The sequence below is a fragment of the Mytilus galloprovincialis genome, chromosome 14 (assembly GCF_965363235.1).
Source record: "Mytilus galloprovincialis chromosome 14, xbMytGall1.hap1.1, whole genome shotgun sequence".
Lineage (NCBI taxonomy): Eukaryota > Metazoa > Mollusca > Bivalvia > Mytilida > Mytilidae > Mytilus > Mytilus galloprovincialis.
This window is the reverse complement of record NC_134851.1, coordinates 36,025,081-36,044,539: the sequence shown is the minus strand read 5'-3', so window position 1 is coordinate 36,044,539 and position 19,459 is coordinate 36,025,081. Positions and strand designations below refer to the sequence as shown.

Genomic DNA, 19,459 nt, shown 5'->3' with positions numbered 1-19,459 from the left:
TACTACAAATGTTGGCAGAATTAATTGTCAAACATTGTTTTGCTATTGTTTTTGAACTTTTATGCCCAAATGTTGTATGTTGTCCCGTTTCGTCTTGAGCAATGTGTTTATACTATTAAGAATCTCAACGATACAAGTAGTGATTCAGTTGTTGAACATTTACAGACGGTGCATTAAAATAAATAGGTGTAATGTTTCTATGGGCAGCCGGTCCTGATGCTTTTGTCTCGCCGTCAGTAAGAGATATAGGTATTCTAATCCGGTTGTAGGGGTGGCATCCCGACCGCGACGGTGAAAGTTATTGGTTTAAATCTTATATATCCGAAGTAGAAGACCTAAATAATTCCACCTACCGCTATAGCATAGCTACCTTATTTTCTAAAATTTTCATCCGTCATATGTTCGTAGTAATTTTCATGGTTGAATTGTGCTTACATGTAAAGTTCTTGTGTTAAGTGAATATCTCACTTCTTATGAGTATTAATAAACTTTTTTTGTTATATTGTCTTGCAAGTTCTTATTTCATAGATCAGCTGAGCAATGTTCGAACACAATACGCAAAAGTCAAACTACATTTAGTTTATGATATGATTGAATGTTGTATTTGTCAGTCTGGCAGGATTCATATGACATTGACCTTGTTTTCATGGATTATTAATATTGTTATAATCTTTATTTGATATCTGAAGTAAAAATACTATAAACTAAAGTAACATTAAAGTAAATGATGATCAATTAAGCAGGTTAGACATTTCAGGATGAGTACTCTTGCGTATTGTTCTCATAAGTTAGAAAGTATTCAGACACTTGAAAAATAAACGACCTGATTTCAAGACTTAACACAATGTCTGCTTTTGTTAATGACCGTAGACTGGTTCTAAACCTGACAAATATTGCTGATGTCCATGCTTAGCATGATAAGTTAAAGACGATATCTTAATTTTGAGGAATAATACATATTGATGTCAAAATCGCTTTGACAATAAAGCCCCTAAAACAGTCCAGTTAAAAAATGGTTTAACATCAAACTAATTGCAACAGAAAATGCTTTTGTTCTACATGTAATCTATAGCATTAAGTCCCAAATATGCACAGAAAAGTCCCATAAGATCTAACTTGAGGAAAACTCAAAATCAGCATTTTAGATTTCCTATAAAAATTAGCATGGAAAGGGAGATAATGTAACTTCGCGAATTTTTTTGTTTTGAAATTCATGTAAAGCATGATACTTTGATGGGATTTTAAGTTCGTATTTGACTATATTATAGCATCTCCTGCTCATGAAATGTACAGAACCGAAGTGTTATTGGTATGAAAAAATAAGTATTGTTTATATTCGTAAATTATATATGTTCAGCATTTACCTTTTTTAAAGAAACTTATAAACCACAAATGACATGTTGAAAATTTAATAAATGGTCAACTAAGAAATTATGAAATCTAGGTTGTAGCTTGATAAAAGATATGAAATACCCTTTATAGTTGCTTGTTATACTCTAAAGATGGCTAAAATATCAAGAATCAATACATGCTGAATAGAAGTGGCAAAATTATAATTTAGTATCAATTTTTATTGACATTTCTGCCTTTTTTGCAGAGTTATCTCCCATTCCAATGCAGAACTCCATAGGAATGTTAAAATCGCGATTTATTAGACTAGTCTTCCTCAAGTTAGATTTTGCTGGACTTTTTTCTGTGTATATTTGGAGTATAATGCTAAAAGATTAAAACTTAATAAGATTAGGGTCAAACTAATGCTAGATTGACTGGACTTATTTATACTGAAAGAATGCACCCATTAGCTACCATTTGATTTTTATGGGGGGGGGGGGGGGCGGGCTAGGATGAAGAATTTTGTCCTACATTTTTTTTAGTTGTAATCTTTGTCTTGCCTTTTTATTTTTCACTCTATTCGGTCCTGCCTTTTTATTTTAAGTTTATCCTGACTTTTTTTACTTAAATTGTCATCCTGACTTTTTTTTTTTGCAAGTGTCTAGCTCATCCTGCCTTTTTTTTTCACTCAAAATTCCTGTCCTGCCTATTTTTTTAAAATTTCATCCTAGCCCCCCCCCCCTCCCCCCATAAAAATCAAATGGTAGCTCCCTTAAACAAAGATGAATTTTGTGAGTACCTTGAAGTCTTCCCTAACCCCATCACTGTACATGGATTTCACAAACGGTGACATCACTATAGGGGGCTTAAAAACACCAGATCCCGAAATCCGGGGCTTAAAAACACGAAATCCCGAGGTCCCGAAATTCGAAAAAAAGAAATCCCGGATCCCGAAAGGGTCAATCCCGAAATCCCGAGCTTAAAAACAGCCGATCCCGGAGTCCCGATAAAGGTCCTATCCCCCTCACTATACGCAAGGATTTGTATAGAACTATATATACGAATCCTTGCTATACGTGACACAGTTTAGACGGCATCCTTGATATACACCTTTATTACCATTTATTACATCATAATGCATATAAATGTTCATAAAAATGATTAACTATCATATTAACCCTAATAAAGTATACTGTTTAAACTTTGACTTCGGAATTTTGCGTGTATTCATTTGGAGTTAACAAACCCCAAGTATGATTTGCTATGGTGTTTGGGGGTGGTCCAAGAAGGACACAAGATAACAATATTCAATTTTTCCTGTCATTTTAATTGTGTGGTTGTCAAAATAATTCATTGTACTTCAGTGAATGAAAGTTGTTTTTAACAAACACATGTTGACACGTTAACCGTTAACGTTGTTGTTTCTTAAGTTAGACACCTGTGCATACAGGCCGAGGGTCTATGTGGGGTCCTTCATTTCTTTATTCTTTAACTCTATACATGAGTGCCAATTATCCAAGTCAAAATTTGTAAAAGAAAAACCATTACAGATCAAAGTACGGTCTTCAACACGGAGCCTTGGTACCGAACAGCAAGCTATAAATTAAAGTCCTTAAAAGGTCCCAAAACGACTAGTGTAAAACCATTCAAATCTATAGACTAATTTTCGGTATTCTTTATGTTTTCACTTATTATACTCTCTATACCTTTATATTTCAGCACCCTATAATGCTATAATTAAGTCTACACTGTTAATCATTTTTGCCCATTTTTTCTCTTTTCCACATTTTCGCAGGAATTTACATATGTATTGAAGGGACTTGACACTACCTCATTATTTTTTAATTATACTGAAAAGCATATCAGATTCATTTCCCATTAAATATATTGTTCCAAGATTTTTGGGTCCATTTTCTTTAGACCAGAAGTGGCCCATGTTCATTATAATTCTCTCTATGATTCTGTGATTCCATCCATACCCTCATTTATCATTCTATAATATTACAGACGTTAATAAACTTAATTAACATGTTAAATTCTTTAGTTTGAGGATTCCATTCTCATTAAAGAAATAACAATGAATAACAAGGTGCCAAATAAAAATGTACCAACAAACAGTAATATAATTGATAGACAGACATATGCATAAATATCATGTCTCTCAGTCTGTAACAAGCTAGCTTAACCAGAGACATATATACGTGTCTCTAGCTTAACTATTGAAATGAATGTAGTGTATACAAATAAAAGCAAAAGAGAAGTTTTTAATATCAGTACTTTCTTATTGGTACCCTAGCTTCGTCTTATTGTCAGTAATATAGCACCAACGCGTTAGATGCATGGACTCAGCTACAATTCTGCAGTCCTTTCATAAATCTATATTTTTTTTTTAAGTTGGGATTTTAACCAGAGACATATATGAAATATATATATAAATATATATGTCTCTGTTATAACCAAATATGTCTCTGAATAACCTCTCTTTTAAGTTTGAGTGCCGAGTAAACCGTGAGTGGCAAACCAGCAATACTGACCAGTAGCTATATAGGCTTCATTTAATTAGCACAGACATTGTGCTATACTAGTGGTCAATAAAAGTACAAACTAAAGAAGGATATCAGTTAATTGTTATACATATTTAAATATATCTCTATTCCGTGAGATGCCGTCAGTTTGGATTTAAAAGGGTGTAGTATTTTATTTCTGTATATTTTTTGGTCTATAGTATATTTGTCCATTGTTCTCTATTTTTCAAATTTTAAATAATCCCCGGGGCATTTTCTATGATCATACAGTCATTATGCATGTTATGTGTTTGACCTATTTTTCCCTTTTTTTGCCACATTTTGTACAGAGTTGGTGAATTTTTCTCTATACGTCTAATCCCACTTAAACCGTGTATTAGCTTTACCCTGTTAGCTGCTGCATGATAGAGAATAAGAAAGATAAACAATATTTTATAAAAGAACTGAAGGGAATAAATTTCCGAATATCGTGCATTACCGTTCCGACGTTGATGAGGAAAGTAATTATGATTATGGCGGGAAAACCCAAAGAAAAACAATGAAAAATCTACTCATCTCATTCATTTTGTATGGAACCTAATACACAATTATATTTAAAATATTACAATGTGACTGTTATGTTTGTTATAGGCTCAGGCGTTTAATTCCATATCTCGCAAATTACTTTCGAAACGATGTACTTTTTCGCATTTTTGACTTTGTTTATTATCAATGATGTGTGTGCCGATAGCAACAAGTGACTGTGGCTGTGAATGTGCCCCTCTCATTGAAAAAAATAAATAATATCAGCATGACAACGTTAAATAGTGCAAATATAATGCAAAGGCATATATTAAAAAACTAGTGAGGGTACCTCGGGTAGGGTTGGACCTGCCCCCCCTTTTTTGATGATCAATGCTTTTTAATGAGGACATAAGTTTGGAACCCGCCCCTTTTTATCCTGGGCTGGTACTCCCTTCGACTGGATCTGCCCCTTCAAATGAAAGAAGGGTGAGAGTTTCATATGGCACACCAACCATACTAAAAGATCACACTAAGGCAGCAACCATTTGATTTTCTGGGGGGGGGGGGGGGCTATGTTTTTTTTCTTTCTGTACAAACTTTTTTTTTCGCCTGTGGCGAAAAACAATCTATTTTTTTCGCGACAAGTCGAAAACAATTTTTTTCTTTCAATTTTAGCATTACATATAGTGGCAGCTGAGGGTGAAACAAACAATTTTTTTTTCTCAGAATCAAAAACAAATTTTTTTCTCCAAAAACTGGAAACAAACTTTTTTTCTCCAAAAAAACCCATAGCCCCCCCAGAAAATCAAATGGTTGCTGCCTAATCATGCTAACAGACATGTGACAGAGTTGTCATGCCACAACTGGAGATTTGGAAATTTTCAGCTGGAGTTTGGGTTTCATAACTGGAGATTTTTAATTGACCTTTTATCGACGCACACAATGTTTTTTTTTGTGTGTTCAAACTGCATACATGGCATATATCTTCTTTTTTTGTTAACAAAGCAACGATTCCATACTTTTCAACACCTGCATAGCCATTTTTACTTGAAAAAAAGAAGATAAGGGGTTTTCAAATATTTTTTACTATGTATAGTTCAAGAGTAAGTGAATAGCCATGATACATAGTTGGCAAAAAGTATCTCTACAAAAGCTACATTGTCAACTTTTGGTACCACTACTAATCATGCTAGTAACAGAAGGTGTTGAAATGATAAACATTTGTAGTTGGCTTTCTGTTGGGTAGCTGTCTCCATATTTGGTCAAGTCATTATGGCCACCATAATCAGCTTTGCATGAAGTGTAGTAAGCATGGTCTTGACCTTAGGCACTGGACTTGCACCATTTGAACTCAGATCTCCAGGCAGAGTTGAATTTGGTTAGATAATTGGTCTTCTTTAATTTGCTGCTTGAGTATTTGGTGATATTGATAACATACGGTTTGCATTTTGTCAAATATTAAAATTTTAGAGGTGTCCAAGGCTAACATACTGATATTGGTATTCCATTGGCTTGGATGGAATACAAGTCATAAATATCATATTTGAGTTGATTTCATTTGTCTCTGAGATTCAGTAACTGATTCTTGAAGAATTGTTATCAACAGCATCAAATTAATATAGCATAAAGTCGTTGTTTATACAACTAATTTCACTTTTAATCATCCTGGTATGTGTCTTAAACTAGCTAGTTATCACCAGGTACAAATAAATGTATTGCCAATTGTCTTTTATTGTTGTATACACAGTGTAATCCTTAACACCTTCATTGATTACAGGACACTAATTGCATTTTTACCTTTGAAACAAAATCAAAACAGGAAATAGTGTCTTCCAGATTTTCAAGGACTTTTCCCATATCAATTTTGAGTTTCTCAGACTTTTTCTCTGTCTGTAATAAAATTTTGTAAACAAAAATGTCTACTGAAATTTTCGAAGTTGACATTTTCTAAAAGCAGAAGATTTCAAATTTTAACTGGAGGGACGGAAGAGGGTCTGAAAAGCGGTAGATTTTGACTCCCGCCGGAAGAATCACATGTATGTGCTAATGAATTACTGTTAATTCCGTGGGGGTGCCATATATGGAACTCTTTCTGAAAGTAAATCTCTGTGAATGTGTGACAATTAGATTATAGACACTTTTTTTGTGTGTCAGATAAGTATTTGCTGACAACCCTAATACCATAACCTGTGATAGTCTAGTCTAACAGTACAACACAATCATAAACTATTAAAATCAGTTGAAAAAGTTAAGTCTTTAATGGTATGATCAGATGGATTCAATAGAAATACATCTAACTATACCAGGACGTGGCTTGGTACTTGTACTCCCAAAAACTAAAGACATGAAGTACAGATCTGAAAGTACTTGCAATTACAGACAGCTTGTTCAAAGCCAATAACAACTATTGAAAAAAAATCAAGCATCTAAGACTAAATTAACCATCAGTACACAACAAACATACAAAGAGTTTAGTGAAAAGATGTCATAAACAGTCAGAGAAAAACATAACCTTGTGCAATGCGAAAGATACAAGTATCGAACCATATCAACAAACAACAAACATTGAATAACAGGTCCCATACATGTATATATATGTATTAATAAATGTAAAAAGACATGCACAAAGGACTTGGTTTGAATGCATTGGTACAATTTTCCTAAATTTTGTAATGAGGGGGGATAGGAGGGGTCCTGATCCCGAAATCCCGGACTTAAAAAAACAAATTCCCCAGGTCCCGAATTTAAATAAAGTAAATCCTGATGTCCCGAAATCGGAAAAAAACGATTCCCGGATCCCGAAAGGGTCAATCCCGAAATCCCGAGCTTAAAAACACCCGATCCCGGAGTCCCGATAAAGGTCCTATCCCCCCTCTGTAATCACTAGAATGAAACTTGCTTCATTTTCATCTTTCATTGCATTGTACATGTAGAATGTAAAACCTGAGAATGTATTGAAAATTTTTAAACATAAAATAATTAAATGTATTTTTATTTCAGCAATAGGATGTAAAACTTCATGTACCAATGAGCAATTCCAATGTAAAAATTGTCGCTGTATCTCAAAGTCATTGACCTGTGACTCTAAAAACGATTGTGGAGATAATTCAGATGAAAACAAACTTAAGCTGCATTGCGGTATGTATTTTATTTATATCCAGTGTATCCCAAGTTTTATCTGCCCGACAAAATATCAGACAAAAAATCATTTGGTCATGCAGTCTGACATAAATTTTTAGATTTTTTCAGTTAAAAATATTAATTTTTCTTTTCAGACAAACAAATCCTAAGACTGTTAAAATTGACACCGACTGTTTGTCTGATCTACAGAAAAATGTAGAATTTTGTAGATCTTTTATAATAAAAAAAGATGTGATACAATGGGGTATAATTTAAATGAAGTCCTTTGCATTTCATGGATTCAGTGATGCAGATGGACCTAAAAATTTGACCTTGCTTACTTGTTATGTGACAATATTTCTGTATGTGAGGGTCTGTATACATTGTATAGGGTTTGCACAAAGAAGAATAATGGGTAAGTGATGGGCCAAAAACATAGAGCAAGCATGGAACTGTATAGTACCCATATGAATCAATTCTGTTTGCCTTGCTTAATCATTCTTGTCACATAAATTAACTTTTTAAAAATAGGGTCTCAATTAGCAAGATGAGGTAACCCACTTACATGTACATCACAAGGTCACGTTACAAGGTTGTCTGGTCTCCAGGTTACTTTAAAATAATCAAAACATTCCCAAAAATGGTATTAAACATTTATAAAGGTAATAAATGTAATATTAATAGTCCCTTATTTAACAAGATGTCAGGTAGCAAGGTTGACTGCAAAACAAACAAGTTTACAGGTCACACAACAGGCACAGCTAGCCAAACTTGCAAGAATAAGTATTTTTTGGAAAGATTGGAACTTGTTCTAAATCTTTCCTTAGGCATTGGCCTCCCTAACAACACGACAGGTAAGCTACTTTTACTAAATGTATTCACACTGAAATATAGTTCCCTATAGTTCTCATATATGTGCACATAATATACATATAAACTGTTATCAAATGGGTATATTTTTGGAGCAGTTTATTCCAGAATGTATGTCATTAAGGTGTTTTGATGGAAAGGCTTTTTTTGGGATACGATTGCTTTCAAGCAATCTGTAGACTTATACCGGTGGCTCAGAGCATTTCCCTCACGTCAATCGTTTTATTCTAAACATTGAGGAACATCTCGGATTCTTATGATTGTCTTGCTTTAAAAGGTAAAAACAAACAAAGGGATTGAACTTAAACAACTTTCCTATAATGTTCTTTTCATAATCTTCATGTTTAATAATTCCCTTGACTTATATGCGTGTTTTTAACAACACGGAAAATCAGAATTCAGCAGTATTTATATTTAGTGTATTTATAAATTTAGAAAACACGTCAGAGGGAATTCCCAGTTTTGGTAAAATGCGAGAGTTCTCGGAATTCCAACCAATCTATTTCTGTCATATAAGAACTGAAGTGGAGTTTTACTTATATGTTACCGTTATGAAACTGATATTTGAGATTGTAATAGAGAACCATGATATCTAGGTCGTTTAATAAACATTTAATATACGTTCTTGCTTCAGGGTTTGTTTTGGAAATTATGCGCATGCGTATAGTTTTCTTGAATTCAAGGGGTTTTAGATTGAATGGTTGCTCTAGATTCCCCACTCAATTAATTAATTTATAACGCATGTGATCTTTTCTATATATGTCCGCTATTGAGGGTTATTGTTGTTGCATAATTTTAAATCATATTCATCATTTAAATCAAAATAAATATCGTCCACATCGTAGAACACCCCTTTCGGCGAAATGGAGTCTTCCATATTATCGTATCGAGTTGTCTCCCTTCCGGAAATAACTTCCGTGAATTCTAATCAAGTATAAGCTCGTTCTGTCAATAAACGTCGTATTATATTAAAAACGAATGCAGTTTAAACCGATAAATGTGTACGGAAAGGAGTCATGATCACTGACTCAAAAGAAATTAAATATTTAAAGAATTAGGAATGGGGTGCCTCCTAGAAATAACGTAGGAAAATAGGTCATAAGATAATAAGATAATGTACGAGGTGAAATGCCTTCTCTCACTCTGAGTCCCAGTGACTGCTGTGGAAAGTAAACTTGGAATTGATCGTACAAAAATAAAACACAATAGGTCTAAATACATTGTTTAAACACTTTTATCCGGGATTGGCTATTTTGTAACTATTTTACATGTGCAGTTGAATTTGTTTTAAAAATAATATTATCCAGCTACATGTATACACCGGTGTCAATGAAACAACGGCAATCGTATCCCTCAGAGCAATCTGCTCTTTGATTAAACATATTGATTAGGTAATTGAGTATTGATACATTACTAGATGATTGACAACTGTCATTATCATCAACCATTCAGGGACAAGGTAAACCTTTAATTACAAACCTCCTAAACTGTCAATCAAATTGACCACATTACTTATCAACCTCAGTCTTACATAATTATACAGACAAGCCAGTCAAGGTCGTTAAAAACTTCCATTTGTTGTATTATACAGACCCTATTACATCTTTGCTTCAATATACACTACAGCTTGGGTGGATTTTGCTTTGTCCACCGGCCCACCATGGGAGTGGGCACCGGGTGGGCCAAATTTCTACCTTGTCCACTCTGCCCACCTGTAGGAGTGGGCATTTAATTTCTTTTGTATCATCTAAAGACTTGCAAGTACAATCACTTGAAAAAAGCAGATAAGCATTTTTAATCAATATTTTTACAAAAAAGAGATTATAGCTAGAGTGGGCAGGTGGAAAAAGCAAAATCCACACAGGCTGTTGTGTACATCCCATAAAAAAAATATCAATGAATATTTGACCTCATAATTGAATACACAAATGAATATATTAGATGTTTGATATATACAAGGATGATAGATTTATTTATTGCCTATTACTTTTGATCAACATTACATAAAGTGATTTAACAAGATCTTTAAAAAATAATGAAATATAAATATGAATATAAAAAAGGTATTCAAGTAAGGCCTTTGATAAATTTTCAATAATAGTCTGCAATTAATCAACAATTTAGGTTAGTTCACTTAATTTTTTTTATCAATAATTGGCTAGAAACAGTTATAAAATTTAAAACTTTTTGATTATAACAAACCATTTTTTATTAGTTTATTCCCCATCAATCATCATGATCCTTATGTCTATTTCAGTCATTTGAATTTTTATATTAAAGAAGTAAACATATTTTTGCAATCAAGAAAAAATCTGCATTTCAATAAAATACAATTTTTTTAATTTGTTTACATTGAAAAAATCTTTTTTTAATGCCCTGTTCTGAAAAATATAAATTGATCAAATGGCACTCTACAACTTTTAATCTTCAATGTCATACATGTATAACCTATGTTTTAACTTATAAAATGCCCCCAAACAACATTTTTAGATTATTTTTGTTGACACTTTAAAGTTCTTAGCTTATGTCTTATAAGAGTAGTTGGTAACATTTACTAGAAGAATTTTCAGCAATAGTGCTTTATTTATGTTCTTTTGTCCCTACCATACCTTAATATGAAATTATCAAATCAAATCAAATCAAATATTTTATTGTCTTATAAACTTTACAGTTTGTGACGAACATATATTAACACAATGAACACAATAAACATTTATACATACATATCAAACATACACAATAAAAACAGCATCAAAATCTATAACAACAAACAAGCTGTTAAGAGTCCCCTGCCCTCAGTTCTAATGACTTTAATAGGAAGGATCCTAACTTATTTGTTTGTAGAGGCATTGATGGATTTAGTAAATAATGATTTTTTTCTTCTTCAGTTGAATAATTTAAGTTATTATTTTCAGTACATATGTGTTGAAAAAAGTTATTTCTTAGTGTTTTATTACAATTACAATAGAGTAAAAAATGTTTCTCATCCTCTAGTATTTTACATTTATGGCAAAGTCGTTCCTCTCTTGGGATTTTAAAATTATCTCCCCTTTTCAATAAAGAGGGAGTGATCACTTATTCTAAATTTAGTGATTAATCTCCTTATCTGAAAATTAGATGTATTTAGATAAGATTTTAGGTTGTAAACTTTTTAAAGTTTTTTATAAAGATCCAAACTACTCTTCCAATCTTTCCATGAGTGATATCCATCACTTTGATGGATTATTTAACTGTAACTAATTATAATGCAGCTTTAAATTCCCAAAACATAGACCATTGCCAGAGTAGATATTATTTGAGTTCTTAGATGACAAAAAGTTATTCTTGGAAGAAAGACTAACAAATTTATGTGATTTCATGTTAAGAATTACCTTGTACATGTTGTATTAGCGTGATTAATTAAAGGCATATGATACTTCAAAAGATGATGATATTTTATATACTTCAAAGGCTATCTGTAACGTACATGTATTACCATAAAAACACATGTACATAAAGTTTCTTTGACAAGAAATCTTTAATTTTATATGAATTGTCAGAATTTTTTTTTATGTGCTGCTATTGAATTATAGCCTACTTAACTGTACTCTTAGACAACTTTTCCGTATGCACTGACCTAAATCGTAAAAAATTCTGCAATATTGTGCATAAAAAACTTTGATGGAAGTAAAGTAAAAATCAGGGAAGAAAGATAGAATAAACCAAGTTCTGGAAAAAAATATGTATATATATATATATATATATATAAGTACGTCTGAGTCAGTGACAACCCTACAACAGATGTATCCATCGGATCGCCATCAATTATGGTGATACATGGCTGTGTACATAATGTATATAAAACTCGTCTAAACATCAACCCAACAATGTTAGATCTGTAAATTTGCTTTCGCAAATTTTTGGTTCTTCCCTCGCCGGGATTCGAACCCATGCTACTGTGATATCCTGACACCAAATCGCCTGCACTGCAGCCGTCCCGCTAGACCACACGACCACCTGGGCTCTCAAAAAAAGAGCTTTCGGTGGGCATGTGTTACCTTTCCACGTCAGTTTTAATCTAGTGGCGTACTACAGTACATGATATATAAGGCATGAAGATGTTATTGTTACAGATCAGCTAAATTATCTATAGTAAAGGATCCTACAAATTAATGTAAGATACAGTCACAGAAAATAATTATATATCATGCCTTATATATCATGTACTGTAGTACGCCGCTAGATTAAAACTGACGTGGAAAGGTAACACATGCCCACCGAAAGCTCTTTTTTTGAGAGCCCAGGTGGTCGTGTGGTCTAGCGGGACGGCTGCAGTGCAGGCGATTTGGTGTCACGATATCACAGTAGCATGGGTTCGAATCCCGGCGAGGGAAGAACCAAAAATTTGCGAAAGCAAATTTACAGATCTAACATTGTTGGGTTGATGTTTAGACGAGTTGTATATACATTATGTACACAGCCATGTATCACCATAATTGATGGCGATCCGATGGATACATCTGTTGTAGGGTTGTCACTGACTCAGACGTACTTATGAATATAATTATTTTCTGTGACTGTATCTTACATTAATTTGTAGGATCCTTTACTATAGATAATTTAGCTGATCTGTAACAATAACATCTTCATGCCTTATATATCATGTACTGTAGTACGCCGCTAGATTAAAACTGACGTGGAAAGGTAACAAATGCCCACCGAAAGCTCTTTTTTTGAGAGCCCAGGTGGTCGTGTGGTCTAGCGGGACGGCTGCAGTGCAGGCGATTTGGTGTCACGATATCACAGTAGCATGGGTTCGAATCCCGGCGAGGGAAGAACCAAAAATTTGCGAAAGCAAATTTACAGATCTAACATTGTTGGGTTGATGTTTAGACGAGTTGTATATATATATAAGTACGTCTGAGTCAGTGACAACTTTACAACAGATGTATCCATCGGATCGCCATCAATAATGGTGATACATGGGTGTGTACATAATGTATAGACAACTATTCTAAACATCAACCCAACAATGTTAGATCTGTAAATTTGCTTTCGCAAATTTTCGGTTCTTCCCTCGCCAGGATTCGAACCCATGCTACTGTGATATCGTGACACCAAATCGCCTGCACTGCAGCCGTCCCGCTAGACCACACGACCACCTGGGCTCTCAAAAAAAGAGCTTTCGCTGGCCGTGTGTTACCTTTCCTCGTCAGTTTTAATCTAGCGGCGTACTACAGTACATGATATATTAGGCATGAAGATGTTATTATTACAGATCAGCTAAATTATCTATAGTAAAGGATCCTACAAATTAATGTTATATACAGTCACAGAAAATAATTATATTTATAAGTACGTCTGAGTCAGTGACAACTCTACAACAGATGTATCCATCGGATCGCTATCAATGATGGTGATACATGACTGTGTACATAATATATATATATATATATACATGATATACAACTCGTCTAAACATCAACCCAACAATGTTAGATCTGTAAATTTGCTTTCGCAAATTTTTGGTTCTTCCCTCGCCGGGATTCGAACCCATGCTACTGTGATATCGTGACACCAAATCGCCTGCACTGCAGCCGTCCCGCTAGACCACACGACCACCTGGGCTCTCAAAAAAGAGCTTTCGCTGGCCGTATGTTACCTTTCCTTGTCAGTTTTAATCTAGCGGCGTACTACAGTACATGATATATAAGGCATGAAGATGTTATTGTTACAGATCAGCTAAATTATCTATAGTAAAGGATCCTACAAATTAATGTAATATACAGTCACAGAAAATAATTATATTTATAAGTACGTCTGAGTCAGTGACAACTCTACAACAGATGTATCCATCGGATCGCCATCAATGATGGTGATACATGGCTGTGTACATAATGTATATACAACTCGTCTAAACATCAACCCAACAATGTTAGATCTGTAAATTTGCTTTCGCAAATTTTTGGTTCTTCCCTCGCCGGGATTCGAACCCATGCTACTGTGATATCGTGACACCAAATCGCCTGCACTGCAGCCGTCCCGCTAGACCACACGACCACCTGGGCTCTCAAAAAAGAGCTTTCGCTGGCCGTATGTTACCTTTCCTCGTCAGTTTTAATCTAGCAGCGTACTACAGTACATGATACATGTATATAAGGCATGAAGATGTTATTGTTACAGATCAGCTAAATTATCTATAGTAAAGGATCCTACAAATTAATGTAATATACAGTTACAGAAAATAATTATATTTATAAGTACGTCTGAGTCAGTGACAACTCTACAACAGATGTATCCATCGGATCGCCATCAATGATGGTGATACATGGCTGTGTACATAATGTATATACAACTCGTCTAAACATCAACCCAACAATGTTAGATCTGTACACACGTCATTTTAAAAGTTGAATGAAAAAGTTAAATTTTCAAATGCAATACAATTAAACATTGCTTTTTCATTTTACCTAATCATACAAATGTACCATGATTCTGTGTTGATTGTTAACCAAGGTCATGTTGGTAAATCCTGTCTCAAACCCTGAAGATAATAAACATTTATTGTTTTGCAATTAACATTCATCAAATGAATGGAATTTTGTCAATTATAAGTTGTGGGTTCATTAAGTTTTTTAAGGTGGTTACCTAACACTACAGGGAGATAACTCTGTAAAATCAGCTGAACATTTTAATTAAGTTGCGTTGTTAAGAGAATATCAAGCTTCTCAATGATCAAAACTAAGTGTTTGTCAAACTGCAATATAACCAGTGTAATTTTTCCGATAAAATGGTTGGTTCAAATTTTTTGAAATTTTTATATTTTTGTCAAAGGGTCAAAGTAAATACTTTGTCAAAATTTTATGAAAATTAAACGAGCCAAATTGATTTTAGTGAAAGTGTTAGGTACCACCTTAAAGGTCACAAGATGTATGTGCACAGAGAATTTAATTAGCATACACTGGTTCATTAGTTTGCTCAACTTTGTAATCACTAGAAACTTGTTTCATTTGACTGTAATCTTTTCTTACATGTATTTTATACTCTTAATAAGTGTATATAATGTTGTTGGTTTTCTTTTGTATAATTGTTTTTAATAGTATGGTGTTTTATGCTAAGATATATTGATATATGTTATAGATGTAATATAAATGTATTTTAATCTGTGTTTTTACAGTCTCTCATAACTCGTTTTAGAGTGACTCTTTTATAAATTGTTAATATTATATTGTGTTTTATATCAAATGTTTTAAAGAGGTGAGACTCTAATAAATTATGTTATTTTTTTTGTTTGTTTTTCTGATGTGACAATGCATCTTTTCAGAATTTAATTATCATTGACGTCATTCAATGAATTTAAATTTTGTTGGACCTCATTAGACAATCACAGCATTTTGGTTTTCTTTTAATGAAAATTTTATCCAGAATGCATAAGATTCTTCTATGTAAGGAAAGTTGAGGGTGTATTATACCATGTATATGATTTTTGAATGTTTTTATTTCTAGGCTGTAAATTTCCATGTACTGATGAGCAGTTCCAATGTAATAATTGTCGCTGTATAGCAAAGTCGTGGACATGTGACCACAAAAATGATTGCGGAGATAATTCGGATGAATATACCCATTGCTGTATGTACCTAATTGGTTTGGTACTCATTCAATAAAAATAAACCTTAGGAGGAAAAATAGTTGTTAGTCATGATCATTTTAGTATAACTAACTTAAGCTGTCGCTTTGACTTGGTTTTGATGTTATATATATATGTTATATTTGTTATTCTTGTGGGATTTTGTCTGTGTGTTACATTTTAGTGTTATGTCGTTGTTCTCCTCTTATATTTAATGCGTTTCCCTGGGTTTTAGTTTGTTACCCCGATTTTGTTTTTTGTCCATGGATTTATGAGTTTTGAACAGTGGTATACTACTGTTGCCTTTATTTGACACATTCGCCATTTCCTTTCCCAATTTTAAGCTATTATTAGATTTTTTTGTGTTGTATAAGACAATGAAGCATCTGTCATATATCTTTGTGTAGATATTCAATAATGAAAACAAATTTGAAATATTTATTATATTGCAAATGAATTCAGAGGTTAAAAAATGGGATACATAAATAATGAAAAGTACACAAAAAAAATGAGCCATGCAAGTCACCAAATTGTACTTGTAACAAATAACATATTTGGTTATAAAAAATTAAGGAAAATTAGCTAATGCATTAAAATGATTTATTAGTGAATATAAAGTAGGTTAAAATATGAGAGCACAAAGGAAAAGTAAATGTAACAATTATAGTATAACTATAATATATCATTTAAACAACAACAGATTTGTTGTCATTTTTCAACCAATTTTCATATGTTTATCCTGTTTAAAAACAGATAACAAGAATTTATGATTTTTTTTTTCAATTTTTTCCCCATGTAGTTAAATTAGCTTATAAACAATGGAAAGCTTGTCCAAAATGTTTCTATAACAATGAAGAACAGTCTATAATTAACATTAACATTAGAATTAATCTTGATACATGAAATTTGTGAATAGATATAAATTAAAACATTGGGACTTTTTAAAAAAACATCCCTAAAATAGGAGATGCACGACTTCAATACATAAATGTTGATAATTTTTAATGACATAGGTTAAAGCTGCAGGAAAAGTTGATACATAAATTGGAATCATTTTTAGTAAGGTGTTGAAATAAAATAAAAAAATCTCAATCAATTCTATACAAAAGGTATACAACTTAAAATGTATTCACAATTTGTATATGAAGTATTAAAGGTTTCTGCTTAAATGTTTAGGAAAAGTTGATTACCCCAAATTGGTACTTTTATAACTTCTTCTAAATCAGTTTAAATGCAAAACTTCAATTTGTGAATAAATAACTCTGAAGTTTCACGAATCTTTGTTGAAAATTCTAGGATTAGATTTCACAAAAGTGTGTACATGTAAATTAAAAAAAAAGTGTGGTATGACTGCCAATGAGACAACTCTCTGCAAAAGATGAAATGACCTAGAAATTAAAGACTATAGACTCCATAAAAGCCTTTAGCAACAAGCAAATCAAATTCTGCATAGTCAGCTATAAAATGCACCAAAATTACAATGTAAGACAACTCAAACGAAAACAAATATAAAAAAGAAGATGTGGTATGATTGCCAATGAGACAACTATCCACAAAAGACCAAAATGACACAGACATTACTATAGGTCACCGTACGGCCTGCAACAATGAGCAAAGCCCAATGCATAATTTATATACAAAATGATGAACAAAAAACAAATATCATATATATAAACAAGCGTCAACTACTGTACAGGAACATCCAATTTGTTTGGTTCATAACTTGCTTAAACTCTGGATTTGTTTATTTTCATGTGCACCAATTTTACGGATGAAGGAAAAGTAGCATGTTCATGCGCATTCAATTTTGTGGTTTAGCCAAAATCTGAATACAGGCTTTTAGAAAATTTGTCATTTTTCGAATATCATGGTCCACCTTTAGCCACGGCGTTCAGCAAAATTGGTATCAAACAAATAATAATGAATCCACAGTATTTCTTAATTTTATGGGAAAATGAAACACCCTAAATTTTATGCAGAAAACTCACTTTCTGTTGCAAAAAACACATCAAATATATATTCATTACATGTAAGTGGTGTACCTACATAATTAATATTGATATTTCCTTTTTGAATTTTCTTTTTTCTACAGCTTACCCAGTTTGTAGCGGGAACCAGTTCACATGTGCCAATAAACAGTGTATACCACAAAAGTGGGTGTGTGATGGCAATAATGATTGTAATGATAACTCTGACGAAGCAGGCTGTGGTAAGATTGGAAGAGAGGGGTTAGGGGGAATGATATTTGTGGATAGTTGGGGATAGACAGAGGTTTTTTAATTGATGAGTGAACATGCATAAAAAGTAAGGATGTGTTGATTTAGATTCGATAAATACTTTTTTATATATTTATTAATTATCTGGAATGGCACCTCTGCTTTCAAAAATCCTGGAACCATCCCTGATCCTATTCAGATCAGCAAATAAGCGGAAAGCTCAAAAGACTACAATTGTGAATCTTATTCTTGTAAACAATCAATCTGAGATATTTTATTTACAGATAATTATGAATGTGAACCTAATGAATGGTCCTGTCCGTCGACAGGCAAATGTATTTCTGCACAACAAGTCTGTAATCAAGAAAAAGACTGCAGACTTGGAGAAGACGAAGAGAAAACTTGTAGTATGTATTAATAAATTAATGGTGAAAGAACTGTTTATACTTAGTAGCAATTATAGTATGCCTCAATGCTTGTAAATCGATGTGTTATATATATTATATTTATAAACAAAAAGAGATGGGACATACTATAGCCAATGAGACAACTATCCACCACAGTTGAAATGAAGTGGATGTTAGCAGTTAAAGGCAACCATACAACCTTCAACAATCACTGTGCTTAAACGGCTGTGGGTAACTTAAGTTACCCACAGCCCAAGATGGAGCCGCCTTGCGTCGGTTAGATACTTTTCTTCTATAGAATAACAATACCACGAATGCATCAATTAAACAACTGAATTTAAAAGTTGTATTAATCGTTTAGGGAAACCCCTAAACTGGAAAGGTGATTAAATTCTACAAAGTAAACGATCACAGCACGATTTTAAAAAACACTTAGGCTGTCCGTAACTTCAAAACAACTTGTCCGTAACTTTTTTCATCATACCAATAGAGATGTCCGTAACTTTCAAAGAATCGACATACGCGGATGCAATGTTTAAACTGATGATAGAGATTGCATCGAATACATATTCACAAAACGAAGTAGATGTCTAGTATGATATAATTCATTGTATCGATGGAAGACAAAATTGGGAAAAATATGAAAAAAATCACGATAAATCCGCAAAACTCGGGTCTCATTTTGTATAACGTCGGGGTACCCGAATCGCCTAGTTCAGAGGGTTGTTTCCTATCATAGCAGCTAAACTGTTGAAACATCATTGTTCGTTTTTATTTTTGAACAAGTAGACTACACAAGTATTTTTTACACATACATGTAGCATGTATACACTTACTGATTTTCTGACAGCAACGACAAGGGTAGCGTGAATCCGGGAT

The 19,459-nt window shown here is 33.1% G+C and overlaps 1 protein-coding gene across 1 annotated transcript; it reads left to right on the top strand.

Annotated features, from left to right (window-relative positions):
- Positions 1-7,892: 7,892 nt before the first annotated feature.
- LOC143059460 (uncharacterized) lies at positions 7,893-18,591 on the top strand. Its single transcript, XM_076232962.1, has 5 exons — positions 7,893-7,896; positions 8,166-8,264; positions 15,837-15,959; positions 18,050-18,166; positions 18,458-18,591. Exons 1-5 carry the CDS (start codon positions 7,893-7,895, stop codon positions 18,589-18,591), a joined length of 477 nt encoding a protein of 158 aa, XP_076089077.1.
- The last annotated feature ends 868 nt before the right edge of the window (positions 18,592-19,459 follow it).